General features: G+C 44.2%; 1 protein-coding gene across 1 annotated transcript in view; it reads left to right on the forward strand.

The window, feature by feature from the left end:
* The window catches only part of LOC144493118 (hydrocephalus-inducing protein-like), a 182,603-nt gene that overhangs the window by 147,890 nt on the left and 9,984 nt on the right, over positions 1–24,729 (forward strand). The window contains exons 20-24 of the mRNA XM_078212020.1: positions 898–1,110; positions 7,517–7,680; positions 17,011–17,161; positions 21,966–22,196; positions 24,462–24,686. Of these exons, the coding sequence (XP_078068146.1) occupies positions 898–1,110; positions 7,517–7,680; positions 17,011–17,161; positions 21,966–22,196; positions 24,462–24,686 (984 nt within the window). The remainder of the gene's footprint in view (positions 1–897; positions 1,111–7,516; positions 7,681–17,010; positions 17,162–21,965; positions 22,197–24,461; positions 24,687–24,729) is intronic.

Here is a 24,729-nt window from a genome sequence, read left to right on the forward strand (position 1 = left end):
GGGAAGGGATCTGCAAGAAATAACAGGCGATTCTCACATTTGGAATATTATACACATATATGGTCACACAATATAATAAAGAGGCATTGGAGAGGGAGCAAAACAGATTTACAAGAATTATATCTCAATGTGAGGTTACACACATCAGAAAATAATGAAGAGGCTAGATTTCTTTTCTCTTGAAAAAGGAAGGCTGAGGGTGACCTACCTCATTGCAGGCTTTAAATTATGAAAGATTTTGGTGGAGTAAATGCAGAGAAAGTGTTTCCAGTTGTGAGGAAGAATAAAAATCTATCAATACACAATAGTCACCAGGAAAACAAATTCCAAAGAAATTTCTTTACCCAGAGAGTCGTGGGAATGTGGAACCCACTACCACAGGAAGGAAATGAGGCGAATTATGTAGACACATTTAAAGGGATGCTGGAGAAGAATATGATGAAGAAGGGAACATGGAACTATGCTGCTAGAGGTAGATAAGGAAGGAAGGCAGGAGACTCAAATGGAACAGAAACACAAATATGGACTAGTTGGGTGAATGATTAATATCAATGCTGTATGCTCTATGTCGGGGACTGGTTAGCTCAGTTTGGTAGATGGTTAACGTGTAGTTCAGAATAATAGCAACTGAATGAATTTGATTCCCATTCTGGCTAAGATTAACTTGGGACCTGCCTCTGAGAGTGGAAGGTAATGGAAAACCACCACTGACAAAAAAAAAACTGTCAAGGAAACAGCTGAGGACGAAGCATCAGCAGACAATGAATTGAGGAAATGCCTTAGGACAGAGCACACATAAATTAATGTTCAATGCAATTCTTTCTAAGCTTGAATACAGCACAGATGGTGCTAAAAAGTTCACTATTTCAGTATTATGTTTCTTTATGTTTCTTACAGGTGATCAACTTCAGTTGTCAAGTTCGGACTACACAGGTCCATGGCATTGTACTGGTCAATCGCACCAACCAGGTCTGGAACCTGCAGCCTTTGATTGATGGAGAGTATTGGATTGGGCCCAAGAGTATCGTTATACAGCCTCATCAGCAGAACCAGACCTATGAGATCACATATAGGCCACTCTCCATGACAATGGATGGCAAAAAACATCAGGTAAAAATAATGCCATTTAGCACAGTAGTTTGGACTAACATGTCCTGCTGGACATTAAATAGAACATAGAACATAGAACATTACAGCGCAGTACAGGCCCTTCGGCCCTCAGTGTTACGCTGACCTGTGAAACCAATCTAAAGCCCATCTAACCTACACTATTCCAATATCATCCATATGTTTATCCAATGACCCTTTAAATGTCCTTAATGTTGACGAGTCCACTACTGTTGCAGGCAGGGCATTCCACGCCCTTACTACTCTCTGAGTAAAGTACCTACCTCTGACATCTGTCCTATATCTATCACCCCTCAATTTAAAGCTATGTCCCCTCATGCTAGCCATCACCATCCGAGGAAAAAGGCTCTCACTGTCCACCCGATCTAATCCTCTGATCATCTTGTATGCCTCTATTAAGTCACCTCTTAACCTTCTTCTCTCTAACGAAAACAGCCTCAAGTCACTCAGCCTTTCCTCATAAGACCTTCCCACCATACCAGGCAACATCCTGGTAAATCTCCTCTGCACCCTTTCCAATGCTTCCACATCCTTCCTATAATGCGGTGACCAGAACTGTACGCAATACTCCAAGTGCGGCCGCACCAGAGTTTTGTACAGCTGAACATGACATCATGGCTCCGAAACTCAATCCCTCTACCAATAAAAGCTAACACACTGTACGCCTTCTTAACAACCCTATCAACCTGGGTGCCAACTTTCAGGGATCTATGCACATGGACACCGAGATCTCTCTGTTCATCCACACTACCAAGTATCTTACCATTAGTCCAGTACTCTGTATTCTTGTTACCCCTTCCAAAGTGAATCACCTCACACTTTTCCGCATTAAACTCCATTTGCCACCTCTCAGCCCAGCTCTGCAGCTTATCTATGTCCCTTTGTAACCTGCAACATCCTTCCGCACTGTCCACAACTCCACCGACTTTAGTGTCATCTGCAAATTTACTAACCCATCCTTCTACGCCCTCGTCCAGGTCATTTATAAAAATGACAAACAGCAGTGGCCCCAAAACAGATCCTTGCGGTACACCACTAGTAACTGAACTCCAGGATGAACATTTCCCATCAACCACCACCCTCTGTCTTCTTACAGCTAGCCAATTCCTGATCCAAACCACTAAATCACCCTCAATCCCATGCCTCCGTATTTTCTGCAATAGCTTACCATGGGGAACCTTATCAAACGCTTTACTGAAATCCATATACACCACATCAACTGCTTTACCCTCATCCACCTCTTTGGTCACCTTCTCAAAGAACTCAATAAGGTTTGTGAGGCATGACCTACCTTTCACAAAACCGTATTGACTATCCCTAATCAAATTGTTCCTTTCTAGATGGTTATAAATCCTATCTCTTATAATCCTTTCCAAAACTTTGCCCACAACAGAAGTAATGCTCACTGGTCTATAATTACCAGGGTTGTCTCTACTCCCCTTCTTGAACAAGGGGACAACATTTGCTATCCTCCAGTCTTCTGGCACTATTCCTGTAAACAATGACGACATAAAGATCAAAGCCAAAGGCTCTGCAATCTCCTCCCTAGCCTCCCAGAGAATCCTAGGATAAATCCCATCTGGCCCAGGGGACTTGTCTATTTTCACACTTTCCAGAATTGCTAACACCTCCTCCTTATGAACCTCAATCCCGTCTAGTCTAATAGCCTGTATCTCAGTATTCTCTTCGACAACATTGTCTTTTTCCTGTGTGAATACTGACGAAAAATATTCATTTAGCGCCTCTCCTATCTCTTCGGACTCCACGCACAACTTCCTACAAATGCAGCACAATCCCTCTGATTCCTCTTCCCATCCAATATTTTTCCAACCAGCTCTTGCATAAAATATCTCTGTCCAACTCTCAGGAAAGAGATATTAATCGGAAGATTATTAAATAAATTCATTCAGAAAAGCCGTATTCGATGGTTGGCACAGAGTCATCAGGCTTTCTCTGTCTTAGAATCAGTGAATGTTTTAGCATTTGGCCCTTCAAATTTGCCATGCTGTTTAGGTATCAGCCAAACGGTAACAATGGGGGTTATTACACAAAATGGGAGGATAGGAGAGGGGGCTAGGGGGTGATGATTGAAACACAATTTTTTTAGGTTAGCATTTGAAGAAGGAAAGTATCAAATGGTACAAGAAAGCAGAAGAAATAGGATGAGGCCAGTTATTTCCAGTGGGTGAGCCGGGTTTGGCACAAGTTTATCTGAGATTGGCATGGGTATGATGAGACATATAAGGCTTCCTTTTGTGCTGAAATCCTGTGATTCTAAAAGCATGGAAAATTGTTTGGGTTGCAAATGGGGGCTGGAACCATGGTGCCAAACCAGAAATCCTAACTGCAAAGGCACAGGGACCAAACCACCCTGCTCCTGTGGAACTTCAGATCATTGGATAAGCAACTGAGTTTATCATTTTCAGCATGATCCATTCACATATATAATTACCATAAGCTTCTTTGGTGTTTTAATGGTCTATGGAGCATTTTTTTATAGGAAGGAGCTGCCTGCATAGAATGATAGAATCCTTTCAGTACAGAGAGAGGCCATTCAGCCCATCGAGCGTGCACTGGCAACAATCCCACCCAGGTCCTATCCCCATAATCCCATGTATTTACCCTACTAATCTCCCTGACACTAAGGGGCAATTTAGCATGGCCAATCAACTTAACATGCACATCTTTGGACTGTGGAAGAAAACCGGAGCACCCGGAGGAAACCCACGCAGACACAGAGAGAACGTGTAAACTCCACTTCAGATAGTTATGCAAGGCCGGAATTGAACCCAGGTTCCTGGTGCTGTGAGGCAGCACTGCTAACCACCGTGCTACCTTGCAATCCCTTGAGAGCAAATGTTCTTTGCTAACTGGATTGGTTGCATCTCCTACATTATAATAGGTAAAAGGGGTTTAACAATACTTCATTGGCTTTGAGAAGTCCTACTATGTGAAAGGTGTTATAAAAAATACAACTTCACTTTTTATTGTTGCAGGGAGTGGAGAGAAAGCATTGATACATCCCAAAAGTATATAACTCCTTTAATATTGAAAGATCTAACTCCAATACAAATACAATAGTTACATAATATGATCTGTGAGGTCAGAAGTTCTATAACGCTCCTGATGCATTCGATATTTGGTAATTGGTGAGCTAATCAATTGCAATATAATGGCTGAATGCCTGTTTCATGGGAGAAACTTCAGATTGGGTGCTCTTTCCTTGTCGCTGGGCCATGGCTGGGCTGCTCACCATGGAGGCCTTCAATCTCCTTTCCTTCAACTGGAAATTAATGGGCCAGATATTGCTGCATTGATGGATTTGGTGATGAAATTTGGATTATCTAGCTCATCACTGGCATTGCACTAAATTTGTGTCAGAAATTACCAGAATGTCGGTATAAGTGTTGCAACTGGAATATCATGAATGTTGTTCCCAATAGAAAAAAGTGCACTCCATGAAACAATGAGGATAGAATGTATTTCCAGCACCTTCTCTGGGATCAGGACATTCCCAAAGCCAATGGACTGCTTTTAAAGTGTTGTCCCTGTTGTAATCATAGAATCATAGAAACCCTACAGTGCAGAAGGAGGCCATTTGGCCCATCGAGTCTGCACCGACCACAATCCCACCCAGGCCCTACCCCCACATATTTACCCGCTAATCCCTCTAACCTACACACCCCAGGACGCTAAGGGGCAATTTTTAACCTGGCCAATCAACCTAACCCGCACATCTTTGGACTGTGGGAGGAAACCGGAGCACCCGGAGGAAACCCACGCAGACACGAGGAGAATGTGCAAACTCCACACAGACAGTGACCCGAGCCAGGAATCGAACCCAGGACCCTGGAGCTGTGAAGCAGCAGTGCTAACCACTGTGCTACCGTGCCGCCATTGCAACTCCAGCTTCTAAAGGAATGTCACTGTCCCCATATCACAGCCCCTGCCTTTGATAGATTTGTTACAGATCAAACTGATTGGATTACTGGTGACGTCAGAAGCTCATAGTCTTCTTGAATCAAAAACGATTACTGACTCAATAAGAATCAATCTCTATTTGTTACTTTTTCCTCCTAAGCTGCCAAATTCATGTCTCAGATTATTCATATCCTGCACCCTAAAATATTATTTCCTGAAATAAATGTATCTAATTTATCTATAAAACCTTGGTTAGGTTACATGTGGACTACTGTTCACAGTTCTGGTCATCATCATATAAAGAGAATGTTGAGGCACTAAAGAGAGAACAAAAACAGATTTACAAGGATGATACCATCACAGTAAGGTTATCAAGGAAGGATGAACAACCTGGAAAAAGGCTGAGAAGTAGTCATAGAATCCCTACAGTGCAGGAGGAGGCCATTCGGCCCATCGGGTAGCACTGACAACAATCCCACCTAGGCCCTATCCCCATAACCCCACATATGTACCCCACTAATCCCTCTAACCTGCACATCTCAAGACACTAAGGGACAATTTAGCATGGTCAATGCACCTAACCCACACATCTTTGGACTGTGGGAGGAAACCGAGGCACCCAGAGGGAACCCATGCAGACAGGGGAAGAACATACAAACTCCACACAGACAGTGACCCAAGCTGGAAATCGAACCCAGGTCCCTGGAGCTATGGGGCAGTAGTGCTAACCACTATGCAACCCTGCCACCCTAGAATATCTAATAGAATAAAATTATGGAAAGGTTGGTAGAGTAGATAGATAAATGTGTTTCCAATTGTAAGGAAGAGCAAAAGCAGAGGCCATCAACATAATATGGGCATCAAGAAATCCAATAGAGAATTCAGAAGAAATTTCTTTACCCAGTGTTAAGAATGTGAAAACTCTCTACTACAGGAAGTGATTGAGGTGAATAGTATAGATGCATTTAAGGAGAGGCTAGCCATGCTCATGCAAATAAAGATCTGTGCTGATAGGGTTAGATGAAGAAGGGTGAGATGAAGTTCAGATGGAAATTAAATACCAACATGGACTGAAGCAGCTCACTAATATGTCCCTGTGCTTCATACTCCCTGAAATTCTGTTTAATTTGCATTTGGATGAGTGATCCCCTTCTGATTGTCAGAAAAACTTTGCCTGTTTCCCCAGGGTTGAGTATTGATCAGTATCCCTCTGTTTCCCCACGGTTCAGTATTGATAAGTGTCTCCCTGTTTCCCCAGGATTCAGTATTAATCAGTATCTCTCTGTTTCCCCAGGGTTGAGTATTGATCAATATCTTTCTGTTTCCCCAGGGTTGAGTATTGATCAATATCTTTCTGTTTCCCCAGGGTTCAGTATTAATCAGTACCTCTCTTTCCCCAGGGTTCAGTATTGGTTAGTATCTCTCTGTTTCCCCAGGGTTCAGTATTAATCAGTACCACTCTGTTTCCCCAGGCTTCAGTATTGATTAGTATCTTTCTGTTTCCCCAGGGTTCAGTATTAAGCAGTATTTCTCTGTTTCCCCAGGGTTGAGTATTGATTAGTATCTCTGTTTCCCCAGGGTTGAGTATTGATTAGTATTTCGGTGTTTCCCCAGGGCTGAGTATTGATCAGTGTCTCTCTGTTTCCCCAGGGTTGAGTATGGATTAGTAATTTGGTGTTTCCCCAGGATTGAGTATTGATCAGTTTCTCTCTGTTTCCCCAGGGTTCAGTATTAATCAGTACCTTTCTGTTTCCAGGGTTCAGTATTGATTAGTATTTCGGTGTTTCCCCAGGGTTCAGTCTTAATCAGTACCTCTCTGTTTCCCCAGGGTTCAGTATTGATTAGTATCTTCCCCAGGGTTGAGTATTAATTAGTATTTCAGTGTTTCCCCAGGGCTGAGTATTGATCAGTATCTCTCTTTTTCCCCAGGATTGAGTATTGATTAGTATTTCGGTGTTTCCCCAAGGTTGAGTATTGATCAGTATCTCCCTGTTTCCCCAAGGTTGAGTATTGATTAGTATCTCTCTGTTTCCCCAGGGATCAGTATAGACCAGTATCTTTCTGTTTCCAGAGTTCAGTATTGATTAGTATTTCGGTGTTTCCCCAGGGTTCAGTATTAATCAGTATCTCTCTGTTTCCCCAGGGTTCAGTATTGATTAGTATCGCTCTGTTTCCCCAGGATTCAATATTAACCAGTACCTCTCTGTTTTCCCAGGGTTGAGTATTGATTAGTATCTCTCTGTTTCCCCAGGGTTCAGTATTGATTAGTATCTCTCTGTTTCCCCAGGGTTCAGTGTTAATCAGTATCTCTCTGTTTCCCCACAGTTGAGGCTTGATCAATATCTCTCTGTTTTCCCAGGGTTGAATATTGATTAGTATCTCTCTGTTTCTCCAGTGTTGAGTATTGATCCGTATCTCTCTGTTTCCCCAGGCTTGAGTATTGATCAGTATCATTCTGTTTCCCCAGGGTTCTGTCTTTTTCCCACTGCCGGATGGTACAGGAATGCTCTATATGTTATATGGAATTGCTGAGCCCCCGAAGGCTGTCGCAATTGTAAATCGTGAGGTGCCTTGCAAGATCCCACACACGGTGTTGTTGTCAATCAACAACTGGCTCCCCAAACTACAACGGTAGGAACAAAGTTGCTGTAGTAATGTCTGAGGGAATAATTCTTGATTATAGACACTCAATGAACCATTTTGGGAAGTCAGCTGAGCACAGGATCCGGTGGGTGATGCTCATCTTTAGTTTCATGACTTGCTGACAATTACTGTCTAGATTTACATGTTGAGAATACTACTGAGTAAGGTACAGTAGGGCGGCCTGTATATCCAATATGTGCCAACACCTCCTCGGGGAAAAGATTGGAAACTCCACGGAGAGAAGGATGCTCGCATGTGGAGATAATTATCCCATCATGTTGCAGAAGGATGATATATTCTGCAGCACATACTCAAGACCTTCCTAAATTTGTTTCATTTTAGTCAACACAATTACCTGGCAGAATGGTCAGCTTGACTCTCGGTGGCCCTTCTATCTTTGAATCTAAAGATTGTAGTTCCAGACTCAACTCCAGGATTTGAGTAAATAATTTGAGCCGACACTCCTGTAAAGAGCTGAGATATTAGTTCAGGCGGAAGCTGAAGATCTTTTGCCACCATATGAAGTTCCTGTGTCCTGGACAATATTCCTCCCTCACTTCCAAAGGCAGAATATTTAGTCATCCATCCCATTTTTAGTGTGAAGATTGTCTTCTGATGTAGCCTACACAACTATGAGTGCAAGCAGAATGGGTGGATGGGTTAAGTGTGGGTAACACGTCAGGACTTGAATAAATAATATAAGGTTCAAAATCCAAATCAACATAGAAGAATACGTTCTAAAACAAAGTCATCTGCTTGAAATAAGATGAAGAGTGAGCTGGCTGAAGTGAGGTGAAAGAAATGAAAGACTTGCATTTTTGTAATGCTTTACCTGACCAAGGATGCCCCAAAATGCTTTATAGTCAATACTGTATTTATCGAAGTGTGCTAATTGTTGTGACATAAAAAATGAACACTCTGGCAGGTACTTCCTTGACAGAGTATAAACCTGGAGTGCCAGTAACCCTGACACTCTACATTGTATTGCCGGGAAAGCTCCCTGATAGGCCAACTCAATACTACCTTAATCAGGGAGCTCATATTCTAAGAGGTCCACTTCATGGGCCTCGTTAAAGTCATCACATTCCCCCCCCCTCTAGATCCGAGCCAGGAACCTCGGCGGTTCATTCATCTTGAGTGCCTTTTGAGGCGTTAAAGTGCCGGGTCTGGTTCCTCGAGCTTGATGTCCTAGGTAGGCAACGTGTAGTGAATTAGTGCTCATCTCTTTTAATTAGAGCATTGAAGTTCAGGTTCACTCCCTTCTTCGGGCAGCATGGGTGTAGATGCGGCTAAGTTCACCTTGTCCATTTCGGACTCAGAGGTTCCTCTGACAGGATATGGAAAGTGGGAGCTGGTGGGTCCCAGAGATTTTCCAGAGGCTTCTGATATGCAGGGCATTGCTGGTTCCTGGATGTCCTGAGAACTCAAAGAACTCTCAAATGGTCCAGGTGTTTTCTCAGGATTGCATCCCCTACATGGACTTTATAAGATAGCAGTCCTGTCTTTGAGTCAGCTGTGCCTTGTAACTACGCAGGGCCATTCCCTTGATTTTTTATTGAGACTTTATCCCCTGCCTTTACCTGTCTCTCATGGCTGGTGTTGTTGTGGACTTGGCACTGGGCTCCCACCCTCCCCACAAAGTTCAGGAAGATCAGGCTCAACCTGCAGTTGACCATGAGCAATGTGGCTGGCACTATCGTGGTAGTCACATGGGGTGTTGTTTGGTAATTAAAAAGAAATCTGGAAAGTTTGGTGTCCAAAGAGGCTGCAGTTTGTTTCTTTCATGGTTTGCACCACTCTTTCTGTCAGTAGATGGATGATATGGTGCCATCCTAATGTTTCAAATTCCATTCAACTTCATGAAATAGGTGAATTCCTGGCTGGTAGCTCAGTGGTCGGGTGGTAGCCAGGTTTGATGTGGTGCCTCAAACACTGAGGTAACAGTGGACTGGCACAGAATAAAAGCAACATCATGATTCTTGCCAGGATAACAGACAATTATCAGCCAAATGTACTGAATATTTTCACATACCAGCAGCATGATGGTAATGGTTTATCTCAGCATTCATATTTGGTGCCTGGAAAACCACCTGTGTGCAGTCAACAACAATCTGTACTGTGGGGAAGCTCACTATCCTGGTTAAACCAGGCATAGTTTTCACTGTTTCTTGGTAGAGATCACAATGGCCTTGGCATGATTAACATGCATGAATATACTGAAGTAAATTTCTAGGCAAATACAGGGCACCTAGCCAAGTCTACAATGATGGGGTCAGTATTGAAGGCATTCTCACAGGATTCCAAACAGCGTATCTCATGCATTATTAACACGCTTGTGCACACATTGGGACTTTCTTTGGGTCCTGTCATGCAGTTCACCACCCATTCAGTCAGAAGATCCAGACCACTAAAATCCCATTTCCTTGCATAAAGGATGTCTCCCCCCTCTGATGGCAAAATTGGAAGGTGTTCCAGATGTCCCCTACTCCAGCCTAGAAGGTTTAGAGTAACGATCACTGTCATAGCCATTGGTAGCATCATCCTTGCCTTGCTCTGAAGTTGCAGATCTGCCTAAAACTGATGGTGGATGGATTTTCGTGAGCACCTCCTTCGGATTGAAGTGAGAGACATTCTCCCAGAAGAGCTCAGAGGATAAGGCATCTTGCTGGGAGCCTTTCTTCACCACCCTCTCCTCGTGCTACAAACAGCTTATCCTCTACTGCCTGTACTTCATCTCCTGCTCATTGTGTAGCCCAAGGGAGATAGTATTGAATCAGTCATTGGGAGCAAGTGATCTGACCATGGTGAGAACCAAGATCTCTTCCACATGCAGCTTCATTCCTTGTCAACTTCACTAACTATAAACAACTCTTCAAACACAAAAACCTTACAAATTCAAACAACAGTGATGGACTATGACCTCACACAGTGCTCTTTTATTATATACTTTTTATATGCTCGTTATGATTTTCTAAACTTTTTAATTTTAAAAAATTTTAAAATACTTTTTAAAATGGCTGAGCCTATGTCTGTCTGTGACCCCAGAGAAAAAGAAAATACTTAGCAATTTTGGGAAAATTCACATCTTGTTATCTCTGAGGATCCACTAACAATCACCTGGGGACTACATAGTCAAATTCAAAGAGAGCTGTACAAAGTCTGTTTGCTTGCCAATAGGAGATAGAGAGTTTGCTAAGACAAAAGGCCCCTCAAACATTCCGTTCAACTCATAATGGCTGGGATGTTTGGCAACCTTTGGCCTTGGGCATGCAGAAGGTCTGCCCAGGCTCAACACATAGCTCCATCTACCCTGCTTCTGTTGGAAGTTCTGTGCCATTGATACAGGACTGATTGCCAATCTCATCTTGTAAACACCACCAGAAAAGTGAATTCTACATGAATGGTTTTCAGCCTGCCATGAAGAAATACCTCATTGGACTTTGATTCTGAACTCTATAACTCAAGTGAACCAATATTTATTTTCCGTTTACAAATGGGTGATGAGAGGAGAAGTGAGTGCTGTTTAAATTAATCGCCACTCCTGTCCATAACACAGAGAAAACTGAAAGTTACTGCTTAAGCAACCAATTCTCCTTTAATAGTCCTTGAATATTTTTTGTGCCAAGCCATTGAACACAGCGCTCTCCTTGGTACTTTCCCTGAATTCATCAGTCCTTTCCCTGGACTCCTGCAATGCACCATTTGTCCATCCTGTTCCTGGTATATCATTGGGTGAATGCAGTGTTTTGCCTCAGATCCAAGGCTCCACATAGGGACACAACCTTACCGCCCATTCATGCCTCGCTTCTGCTGCAGCAAAGGCAGAGAATTTGGTGACAAGCCAAATCTCTGTTCATTGCAACAGGTGGGAAAATCCTGCTGGTGTGAACGGCCGGAGAATTCCTAAGGTCTTTCTATCCTACACCATCGTGCAGGATTTCCAAACAGGCTTTGCTGCTACAACCACACTGACCTGACTTTTGCAACAAAAACAGAAAAGACTGTGAAAAATTGAGCATGTGAAGAGAAAACAGACTTAACAGTTCAGATTGATGACCTTTCATCAAAACCTGATTTATGAGCTTGGTACTTAGCTGCTTGTTCAGCTGCTAAACTATCTGAACTTTAACCAATTGTAAATTCAGATATTACAGTCTAACAATCAGAATATTCCTCAATATCTGTTGATCAGGGTACAACCTATGATAAAATGGCTGGCAGCTTAGGTATTAAGCACCCTAACACGGTCAGGTCAAGCAGCAAATGGTTAAATCTAAGCTAAAAATATTAAAAGGAAGAATTAACACTAATTGTAACTCTTTACAGCAATTTTATTTTTTAAGTAATAATATAAGTAACACGACTAACAAGATTCTTATCGTCTACCAGATTGAGACTTATGAGACTTGATTGAGATCCCAGGTTTATTCGTTTACCTTGCAGCTCCATCCATATCGTTATGGGCGCGATCTTATGGAAAAGATTCTAAGTGCCGAACGAATCAGAAAGTTTCAGACTGATTTTTGGGCCCCTCCTCCCCAGGAACGTCCTCCTGGTTGCCCCCCTCCTCCTCCACTGAGGTCTCCCCACTGCTGCGTGAGGTTATGGATTGCACAGCAGACCACCACGATATGGGAGACTATAAGATGGCTGTACTAGAGGGCCCGGCCAATGCAGTCCAGGTAGTGGAAGTTCATCTTTAGGAGCCCAATGCACTGCTCAATGATGGACCGGGTGGCTGAGTGGGTCTCATTGTATCGGGTCTCTGACTCGGTACTAGCATCATCAGCCAAGTCCTTAGTGGGTTGCCCTTGTCCCTCAAAATGGCACGAGCTCAAACCCAAAGCCAAATATCCACGCAAACCTCCGTCCCATCCCATCACACACCATGGCCATGGCTCAGACACCCCCCCCCCCCCCTGCTGGTGATCAGAGATGCATACCCCCTCGTTCTGCTTTGCTACTGCTATGCCTGAAACTGACTTTTATAGAGCAGGTTTTTTTCTCACCAGCGTGACACCTGTTGCTGTGGTCTTTAAGACCATAAGACCATAAGATATAGGAGCAGTATTAGGCCTATCAAGTCTGCTCCGCCATTCAATCATGCCTGATATGATTCTCATCCCCATTCTCCTGCCTTCTCCCCATAACCCTCGATCCCCTTATTGTTCAAGACACACAATGACCTAGCCTCCACAACCCTCAGTGGCAATGAGTTCCACAGATTCACCACCCTCTGGCTGACGAAATTCCTCCTCATCTCAATTTTAAAGGAGTGTCCCTTCATTCTGAGGTTGTGCCCTCGAGTTCTAGTCTCTCCCATGAATGGAAACATCCTCTCCAAGTCCACTCTATCTAGGCCTCTCAGTATTCTGTAAGTTTCGATTAGATCTCCCCTCACCCTTCTAAACTCCATCAAGTATAGGCCCAGACTCCTCAACTGCTCCTTATATGACAAACCCTTCATTCCTGGGATCATTCTTGTGAACCTCCTCTGGACCCCCCAAGGCCAGCACAACCTTCCTTAGGTATGGGGCCCAAAACTGCTCACAATATTCCAAATGGGGTCTGACCAGAGTCCAGAAATGTGTGGGTTCGGTTGATTGGCCATGTTAAATTGCTCCTTAGTGTTAGGGAGATGTCATGAGGATTAGTAGAGTAAATATGTGAGGTTAAAGGGATAGAGCCAGGTTGGGATTGTTGTCGATGCAGGCTTGATGGGCCGAATGGCCTCCTTCTGCACTGTAGGTATTCTTTTGATTTTTGATTTTGATTTGATTTATTATTGTCACATGTATTAACATACAGTAAAAAATACTGTTTTTTGCGCGCTATGCAGACAAAGCGTACCACTCATAGAGAAGGAAACGAGAGAGTGCAGAATGTAGTGTTACAGTCATAGCTAGAGTGTAGAGAAAGATTAACTCAATGCGAGGTAAGTCCATTCAAAAGTCTGACAGCAATAGGGAAGAAGCTGTTCTTGAGTCGGTTGGTACATGACCTCAGACTTTTGTATCTTTTTCCTGACGGAAGAAGGTGGAAGAGAGAATGCCCGGGGTGCGTGGGGTCCTTAATTATGCTGGCTGCTTTGCCGAGGCAGCAGGAAGTGTAGATAGAGTCAATAGATGGGAGGCTGGTTTGCATGATGGATTGGGCTACGTTCACGACCTTTTGTAGTTCTTTGCGGTCTTGGACAGAGCAGGAGCCATATCAAGCTGTGATATAACCAGAAAGAATGCTTTCTATGGTGCATCTGTAAAAGTTCTATGATTCTATTCTATGATACTAATACAGCCTCATCAGTACATCCTTACACTTGTATTCTAGCCCTCTAGAAATGAATGCCAACATTGAACTTGCCTTCCTAACTGCCAACTGAACCTGCATGTTAACCTTAAGAAAGTCCTGAAACAGGACTTCCAAATCCCTTTGCGCACCAAATTTCCAAAGCTTTTCCCCATTTAGAAAATAGTCTACGTCTTTATTCTTCCAACCAAAGTGCTTAACCTCACACTTTCGCACATTGTATTCCATCTGTCATTTCTTTTCCCACTTATTGTTATGGGGAGAAGGCAGGAGAATGGGGCGGCACGGTAGCACAGTGGTTAGCACTGCTGCTTCACAGCTCCAGGGTCCTGGGTTCGATTCCCAGCTTGGATCACTGTCTGTGTGGAGTTTGCACATTCTCCTCGTGTCTGCGTGGGTTTCCTCCGGTGCTCCGGTTTCCTCCCACAGTCCAAAGATGTGTGGGTTAGGTTGATTGGCCATGATAAAATTGCCCTTAGTGTCCTGGGATGCGTAGGTTAGAGGGATTAGTGGGTAAATATGGAGGGATATGGGGGTAGGGCCTGGGTGGGATTGTGGTCGGTGCAGACTCGATGGGCCGAATGGCCTCTTTCTGTGCTGTATGGTTTCTAAGATTCTTCTAAGATTCTCCTAGCCTGTCTAAGTCATTCTGCAGCCTCCCAACTTCCTCAACACTTCAGGCCCGATTTTACTATCAGGTTGCGCCTGTTTTCGGGCGTAAAAACTTGGTAAAGTTGGGTGTGAGGCGAGTAGTGTGATCCGTGCCCGCCTCTGTGCCCGTTCCCCCTTTACCATTGGCCAAAAATGGCCACCGTCGGTACTGCGCCCGAAATGGACACAATGTCAGTTTAAATGCATTTAAATTGACTTCATGGGCTGCACGCCCAAACTTACCGGCACTTCCAGATGGCTCTCTGGTGGGGAGAGGGAGGGTCAGATGGCTCTCTGGTCGGAGCGTGATAGGGAGACAGACAGATGGCTCTCTGGTGGGGAGGAGGAGGGTCAGATGGCTCTCTGGTGGGGGGGAGGGAGGAGGGTCAGATGGCTCTCTTGTGGGAGGGGGGAGGGAGGTGAGTCAGATGGCTCTCTGGCGGGGAGGGAGGCGCGTCAGTTGGCTCTCTGGTGAGAAGGTAGGGACAGTAAGGAGTCCTAACAACACCAGGTTAAAGTCCAACAGGTTTATTTGGTAGCAAACGCCACGAGCTTTCGGAGTGCTGCTCCTTCGTCAGGTAGAGAGGCAGGCCAGATGGCTCTCCAGTGGGGGGGGGGGGGGGGGGGAGGAAAGGGAGTCCGCTGCCACTCTGCGTGCGATTGTTGGGGGAAAGGGGGTCCGCTGTCACTCTGTGTGTGATCGGTGGGTGGGAAGGGGGGGGGTCCACTGCCATGCTGCATGCGATCGGTGGGCAGGAAGGGGGGTCCGCTGCCACCCTGCATGCAATTGGTGAGGGGGAAGGGGGCAAAGGGCCGCAATCAGTCTGGGTAGCGGATGGGGGGGGGGGGGGCGATAAGGGGGTCAGTTATGTTGTGGAGGTGGGGCAATATCTATGGGGGCCAGGGGGAGGCATTATCCAGCCTGGGGGCAATGTAGTAGGGGAGCGTTTTTCTATATTTTTTTTACTGCGCATGCACAGTTGAAGGCTCAGATTGGAGCTGCAGTGTTTCAGGTGCGTTAAGCCCCACCCACAGGCTTCTACATCGCGATTCAGAATCGCTGCTATTTTTTCAGATAGAATGCATATGGGGACGCCTGAGAACGGGTCTAAAAGTCGGATCTGAAACACACCCAGTTTCAAGTTCGCCCAGCACTTAGAATTAAAATGGTAAAATAGGGCTTTACCTGTCCCTCTAGGTATCTTTGTATCATCCGCAAATTTAGAAACCATGTCCAAAGTTCCATCTTCCAAATCATTGATGTATGTAATGAAAAGTTGTGGTTCTAACAGTGACCCCTGTGGAACACCACTGGTCACCAGTTGCCATCCTGAAAAGGACCCCATTATCCCCATTTCCTGCCTTTTGTCTGTCAGCCAATCTTCTATCCATGCCAGTACCTTACCTCTAACACCATTGGCTCTTAGCTTATTTAGCAGCTTCCTGTAAGACACCTTGTCAAAGGCTTTCTGGAAATCCAAATAAATCACGTCCACTGGCTCTCCTTTGTCTAATTTCTTCGTTACCTCCTCAAAGAATTAAGGTAAGGTGGCGGGGGGGGGGGGGGGGTGGAATTGTGTGCCAAACTCGGTAATTATATTGAAATGCATGCAGATACATGCAAATTGACATTTTGTCCATTTTGAGCACGATCCTCATCACACCTGGAAAGTGTTTCACATGATGGGAGCCGGCAGGAAAACGGCATGATTCTTGTTTTTGGCTTCTCAAGCGATCTTACAACCTTACCATAAGGAACAAGGTTATAAAATCGCACCCTATGTGTTTCTGTGTCTAATATGAATCACTGAGACCATGAAGCCCCAGATTGGTCATTGATCTGTGCTGAGTGGGAATGGGGGCAGTAATATTTCAGCACCCTATGCTTTGAGGGCTATGGTTCCTGAGGAATGTCAAGTGATCTCCGTTGGGAAGCATATGCAAATGTGCCCCCCCCCCCCCCCCCCCCCTCCCCAGTGGCGTGCTTTCCACCAGCGGAGGCAGCTCAGGCCGCCGGTGGGATCTTCTGGTCCTGCTGGTATCTCCGGTGTTTTGCATGGCTCACTTGTCCTGCTGCCAGGGGACCTGCTGCAGAGTTTGCCTTCATCGGGACCGGAAGATCCCACAGACAGGAAGGACTGGAAAATCCACTGGTCAATAGTCTGACTGGTACACACTATCCAGGATGGCACGAGTGAAGTACTGATGGTCTATTGGCACCATGGAACCCTATCCTGATATCAGTCGCAGTAGAGAAGGGAAAACTTGGCAAAAGAAAATGTTTGCCAAGGATGGTATTAAAGGTTAAATGAACTGTGTTATTGTGCAGAAATGTACTGACTGTTGCAATGTGGCAAACAGATTCCGAGCTACCATCGATCAGATCAAGCCAGAACGGCTGGAGAGTACCACCACATTGAAAGGACTTGACTATATTGAGGTTCCTGGGTCTTCCAGGCGGGATTACAGACTCACTTTCTTCACTTACAAAGAGGCAGTGATCTCAGTAAAGGTAAGGGAGTCTCTGCTGCCCTGTGCTTCAGTTCATTGAAATAAAGTGGATAAGCAGTGGGGAGACCAGAGAAACTGTTCTGCTTAGAGCAGAGGAGGTTAAGAGGAAATTTAAATGTGGGGCCAAATTCTCTGACCTCGCCCGGAGCTGGGATTTTCCAGTCCTGCTGCAGTGAATGGAGATTTGGCTGAGCGCCAAATTCTTCATTCTCATAGGTAGCGGCGGCAGGACGTTAACGGCCGGAGAATTCTGTTCAAAATTACAAAGGATATAGATTACTAACCAGAGGAAAAAGATTTAAGATAATTGGCTAAAGAACCAGAAAACCAGGTTAGTAGGTTTGCATATGACACCAAGATTGGTGGCAGAGTGGACAGTGAAGAAGGCTATCTAGGCTTGCAACGGGATCTTGATCAATTGGATCAGTGGGCCAATGAATGGCAGATGGAGTTTAATTTAGATAAATGCAAGATGATGCATTTTGGTAGATCAAACCAGGGCAGGACTTACTCAGTTAATGGTAGGGTGTTGGGGAGAGCTATAGAACAAAGAGATCTAGGGGTACACGTTCATAGCTCCTTGAATGTGGAGTCACAGATAGACAGAGTGGTGAAGAAGGCATTCGGCATGCTTGGTTTCATTGGTCAGAACATGAATACAGGAGTTGGAATGTCTTGTTGAAATTGTACAAGACATTGGTAAGGCCACACTTGGAATACTGTGTACAGTTCTGGTCACCCTATTATAGAAAGGATATTATTAAACTAGAAAGAGTGCAGAAAAGATTTAGTAGGATGTTACCAGGACTTGATGGATTGATTATAAAGAGAGGTTGGATAGACTGGGACTTTTTAAATCTGGAGCGTAGGAGGCTGAGAGGTGATCTTATAGAGGTCTATAAAATAATGAGGGGCATAGATCAGATAGATAGTTATTATCTTTTCCCAAAGGTAGGGGAGTCTAAAACTAGAAGGCATAGTTTTAAGGTGGGAGGGGAGAGATACAAAAGTGACCAGAGGGGCAATTTTTTCACACAAGGGTGGTGAGTGTCTGGAACAAGCTGCCAGAGGTAGTAGTAGAGGCGGGTACAATTTTGTCTTTTAAAAAGCATTTAGACAGTTACATAGGTATGATGGGTATAGAGGGATATGGGCCAAATGCGGGCAATTGGGATTAGTTTAGGGGTTATAAAAAAAAAAGGCGGCATGGACAAGTTGGGCCGAAGGGCCTGTTTCCATGCTGTAAACCTCGATGACTCTTTAACCTGTGCTTAACCCTCTCTCCACTCACATAGTCTGTACCTTTAAGACTTGATTACCTGTAAAGACTCGCATTCCAACCATTATCTTGTAAATTGAGTTGGTGTCTATATATGCCCTGTTTGTGAACACAACTCCCACTCACCTGATGCTCCGAACGTTTGTGGCTTGTGCGACCAAATAAACCTTGGACTTTAACCTGGTGTTGTGAGACTTCTTACTGTGCTTGCCCCAGTCCAACGCCGGCATCTCCATATCATAGATTGAAATCACCCATGGTCTTTGCTACGTACCTCTCTAAATTCCTGATTTATACTGTGATTTATATCACCACTGTTTTGGTGGCTGATAAACAACTCTCACCAATGTTTTCTGCCCTTTTCCTGCTTCTTAGTTCCAACAACTGATTCTGCATCTTGACCTTCAGACCGAAGATCAAGTCTCAGTACAGTACCAATGCCCACTTTAACAATCAGAGCTACTCCACCAATTTTTCCCAGCTTTCTATCCTTCCTGAAGGCCATGATGTGGAGATGAACTGATAGCCAAGTTCCGCACACATGAGGACGGCCTCAACTGGGATCTTGGGTTCATGTCACACTAGCTGTAACCCCCACGACTTGCCTGGGCTTGCAAAATCTCACTAACTGTCCTGGCTGGAGACAATACACACCTCTTTAACCTGTGCTTAACCCTCTCTCCACTCACATTGTCTGTACCTTTAAGACTTGATTACCTGTAAAGACTCGCATTCCAACCATTATCTTGTAAATTGAGTTTGTGTCTGTATCTGCCCTGTTTGTGAACACAGCTCCTCACTCACCTGAAGAAGGAGTGAGACGCTGAAAGCTTGTGGCTTTTGCTACCAAATATACCTGTTGGACTTTAACTTGGGGGTGTTGTGAGACTTCTTACTGTGCTAACCCCAGTCCAACGCCGCCATCTCCACATCTGATGGAATATTCAGAATGGACTTTCCCCAGTTGTCCTGATCTGGCAGCTGATGGGTATGTGAACCAAACCCTAAAAAGGGACATTTGACAAGTGATCGCAACTCTTTTCTTTTTGTATTTTACCACAAGAAAATATGTGTACTGAATTCAAGAGCCATAAATTCCAGTAACATATTCTGAGATTATAAATATTAAATTAAAACATTTATTAACAAAATAAATGAAAACACGCAAGATTATCTTTTCACAGTTAAAATTAGTCCTTCAAAATATTTCCCCAAAAGATTCTTACTCAGTTAGACTCACAGATACTTTTGGGCGACAGTCCTTTAAATATGTTTAATCTATAAAATTCCAATAATATTATCATAAGGCTGAATGCACTGTTGCTGTAGGGAAGGGATATCCCAGGGCTTCTCTCTATATCTCCCACTTGGCAGTAGAAATTCAAGACTTTCAACCAAATCCCTGCTCTCTGGAACAACCAGACACTTTTCTGGGGTGATTGAAAGCTGCTCACTTCACTTCTTCACAGTTCTTTCCCAGCACACAATGATTTGGATGAGAATATAGTTAGTAATGGTTAGTAAGTTTGCAGATGACACTAAGATTGGTGGCATAGTGGACAATGAAGAAAGTTATCTCCAATTGCAATGGGATCTTGATCAATTGGGCCAGTGGGCTGACGAATGGCAGATGGAGTTTAATTTAGACAAATGCGAGGTGGTGCATTTTGGTAGATTGAACCAGGGAAGGACTTATTCAGTTAATGGTAGGGCATTGGGGAGAGTTACAGAACAAAGAGATCTAGGGGTACATGTTCACAGCTCCTTGAAAGTGGAGTCGCAGGTGGACAGAGTGGTGAAGAAGGCATTCGGCATGCTTGGTTTCATCGGTCAGAACATTGAATACAGGAGTTGGGATGTCTTGTTGAAGTTGTACAAGACATTGGTAAGGCCACACTTGGAATACTGTGTGCAATTCTGGTCACCCTATTATAGAGAGGATATTATTAAACTAGAAAGAGTGCAGAAAAGATTTACTAGGATGCTACCAGGACTTGATGGATTGAGTTATAAGGAGAGGCTGGATAGACTGGGACTTTTTTATCTGGAGCGTAGGAGGCTGAGGGGTGATCTTATAGAGTTCTATAAAATAATGAGGGGCACAGATCAGCTGGATAGTCAATATCCTTTCCCAAAGGTAGGGGAGTCTAAAACTAGAGGGCATAGGTTTAAGGTGAGAGGGAAGAGATACAAAAGTGTCCAGAGGGGCAATTGTTTTACACAGAGGGTGGTGAGTGTCTGGAACAAGCTGCCAGAGGTAGTAGTTGAGGCGGGTACAATTTTGTATTTCAAAAAGCATTTAGATAGTTACATGGGTACGATGAGTATAGAGGAATATGGGCCAAATGCGGGCAATTGGGATTAGCTCAGGGGTTTTAAAAAAAAGGCGGCATGGGCAAGTTGGGCCGAAGGGCCTGTTTCCATGCTGTAAACCTTTATGACTCTATGAGTCTATGAAACCAAATCTAACTTGTAGGTTGATAGTGCTGGGGACAAGCTGCAAAGAGAACTGGCCATAAAGTGAGGCATCTCACAGCTGAAATTAGCCCAAATATAGCTTGGTAAATGAGATGAGTTTACCTGCCAGAGTTATGCCCAATACATCCTGCTCTCTATGTTTTTTCGCTCACATTGGTAAACTAGAAAGTGAAAACTGCTGACACTAAAGGTAATCATTCATGAACTGCATCAAACCTGGCCTAGATTCAACATGTTGGAGTTCACCGGGCCATAATTCTGCAGCAGTGCTTACAATATGTTACAATAAACAGGAAATCCTATCCACAGGAAGCTGAATGGCCTTGGACTTTACTGTTTGTATCTGATGGAACAAATTCAGATGTGCATGGAATTTGGTCTGTGGTCACACCCCAAAGTCATGTGGCAAGAGGAACACACAGGCTGTGAGGTACAATGGACGACCATCTGTCTCCCAACATTAATTCATTGAGAAACTAAAGAGATCCACAGGGGAATAGTGCAAAGAACTGACAAGTTCAATTCATATCACTTCCCTTGAGGCTGTACTCATCTCCTGCCACATTTAGAGTGGATGACTTGTGTAAACTTCACATTTCAAGATAACTCACACACTCATCACCCCAGTGATGTTTTAAGCATTCTTTACCTCAATGTTTCTCTGCAGTTGTTCCTCCCATGACTGTCTGTCTGATTAACCTTTTATTCTTAGCAATCCTTCTGTGGAAAGCAATATGTAGAATTAAAGGCATTCTCCACAGATGATGGTGAGAAAATAATAGGTTAGAGCTGACACTGGAAAGAATGTGGGGAGTTCATGGAAAATGTGGCTTCAAAATTTGTTTTTAGTTTATATTTATAAATTGGATTCAGAAAATGAGAAATATATGTAATTTATACTCTCCAGAATTCACTGAACTGTAATTTCTTAAAGGAGGCAAATAGGATTGGATCAATGTTACTGAATGTCTACAAGTTGTATCTGATAAGTAGGTCCACATGTTATTGAGTTGAACCACTAAAATCTTCTAACATTTTGCCACCACAGGTGACCTTCCGTAATGAGGTTACTCAGGAATACCTGTACTACATCGTAAACATTAAATCTACATCTCCTAGCCTACATGGCACCATTGAGTTGGTGGCACCAGTCCGCCAGAGCACTACCGGGACTGTGGTAGTTGAGAACCCATTGACCATCCCCACAGTATTCATCACTGATTGTAAACTCTCAGACATCTCTCTCCCAGCGCAGCTCATTGTCCCACCACAGGCTAAGGTAAGAACCAGAAGGTCTGGATAGGGAGCCAAGCCATTGGACAGGGAGCCGGGAGATCAGGGAAGGGAGTCAGGCCCTTGGGACAGGGAGCTGGGAGGTCAGGTAGGGAGCCAAGAGGTCAGGAGGTTGGGGCAGCGAGCCCAAAAATAAAAGCCATTTAGCCCCTTGAGCCTGCTCTGCTATTCAGTAAGATTAAGGCTGATCTGATTGTCACATTAACTCCACTTTCCTGCCTGTTCTCCAAAATCCTTGACTCCCTTGGTGATCAAAAATCTGTCTACCTCAGCCTTGAATATATGACCCAGCCTCCATTGTTCACTGAGGGAGAGAATTGCAAAGATTAACGATCCCCGGAGGGACTCGCACACTGGGGAGCCATCCTCAGACCATTTTCCCTATCAAACCTCCTCAATATGTTTCATTCTAAAGCAATGCAATGAGTATAAGCCTAACCTATTTAACCTTTCCTCATTAGAAATCCCTTCATGCTAAGAATCAGCCGAGTGAACCATCTCACAACTGTCTCCAATATAATTATGTAATTCCTTAAGTAAGGTGACCAAAACTGCATTATCACTGCGCTCAAGGATGGATCCATGTGCACTGGTACAGGGTAGGTGCTGAGAGGATGCTTCCCCTGGTGGGAACTCAGGGGACAGTTTAAAAATGAGGGGTCTCCTATTTAACTCTCTCAGAGGGTTTTTAATCTTTGAATTTCTCTCTCTCAGTGAACAGCGGAGGCCACTGAACAGTGGAGGCTGGATCACTGAATATGTTCGAGGTTGGATCACTTAATATGTTCAAGGCTGTGATAGGCAGATTGACAGGAATGTCAAGGGTTATGGGGGGAGGAGAGTAGGAAAGTGGAGTTAAGGTCACTATCAGATCAGCCATCTTATTGCATGGTGCAGCAGACTTGTGGAGCAAATGGTCAACTCCTGCTCCCATTTCTTATGTTCTTGTGTATTATGGTGCATTCACACTGCAAGTATCGCCTGAAGCAAAGCAGTTTAAACTGTGTGTGGCTGACTCTCACCATTTAGAGCATCTAGTCCATCAACTATTCAGCTAGTATGGATTATGTAGAAAACAGTCAGTAACAAAGAAACAAGCTAAAATGATGAGTAATCTAAAAACAAGCACAATGTTTTCATTGTTACATCATAATTTTTCACTTGCCTCAGTAACATGGTTGTTAAAAACAGAGGAGCGACAATCAGAAAATATTTCAGAGAGCCAGAAAACACCTGACTCTCAATGCAGAAACATTGTGAGCCCGAGCCAACTGACCTGCAGCTAACTTAGTGAGTGAGCGAATCCAGCTTAGTGTGTGAGTGAATCCATTTTATTGAGTGAGTGAGTTCAGTTGTCACCAAGTCAAAACTTGGAGATGAACAGGATGGCTACAGACATGGTCATTCCTTCATGGACTTTTTTTCACATCTGACAGTCTGGTCACCAAAAATGAAACCATGGTAAACATTTCCAACATATTTTGAGAAAATAGCCATCGTGAAATAAGGGCAACCTTAAGAAAAATCTTGCATTCCAAGAAAAATATACTTAACAGGACAGCAGACCTTGACAGTCAGGGCCTGCATCTTCCAGCATGGATGTGACCATGCCTTGCAGGACTGCCATCTGCCCCAGAGATGTCTCCTTCCCCCTATCCACTGTTTAAGACCCCTGGCGTTCGGACTGGAGGAGATGGATTCCTTAGCCACTGCCACGCGGTGTCAAACTGGAGAAGCACTGCTAAGCTGGATATTAGAGGGCTTCTATGGGTGGAGAAGGAAGGCAGTTGTCACTGCCTGAAAATAAATATCCACTTTTATTTGTGCCAATGGAGGCTTTGTCCACACACTCATAGCACGAGCAATAGCCTGTGAGCCAGTGCTATTACTGTGTCCCTCTGATGAGCTCTGAACGCAGGAAGCTGGGGCCTAGGAGGTGGTTCCTGCATCCAGATCCAAATAGGGAGATGGGAAACAGAAAGAACTATGACAGAGATTGTTTTCCCTGTCGTCAATCTAATTTACATGAGAATCTTGCAGGAGACTGGTTCCAACCACCCAAAAATAGTGGCTGGGGATTGGTGCTGATATGGAGCAGAGTTGCGTGCGTGGGACATGGTGTGGGGGGTCGGGGGAGAGACTGTACAAAGATTTTCATTAATTCTGAACCTGATGCAACTTTTCAAACAGTCAGGGTAGGATTTCCTGGTGGACTTTTGTCAAATCTCACTGTACTGCTTTCCCTCTGTAGGGTATACTGAATTTTGAATATCAACCTCTGAAAGTGGGTGAAATCACTGGACGCCTCACGTTGAACAGCAATGAGTTAGGGGTCTACCATTATGACCTGATCCTGAAAGGCAAAGTAGCAGGTCCAGAGAAACCCCTCCACTTCCGGACCACCTTTGGTACCAGCCAGACTCTCAGTGCCAAGTTCATGAACCACTCTCGCCAGAAAATTGAGTTCTTGTGCAAGGTAGGTTCTAGATGAGGCAAGCTGCCTACTGAAACATTGGAAA

Source organism: Mustelus asterias, chromosome 4 (genome assembly GCF_964213995.1).
Source record: "Mustelus asterias chromosome 4, sMusAst1.hap1.1, whole genome shotgun sequence".
NCBI classification, from domain to species: Eukaryota; Metazoa; Chordata; class Chondrichthyes; order Carcharhiniformes; family Triakidae; genus Mustelus; species Mustelus asterias.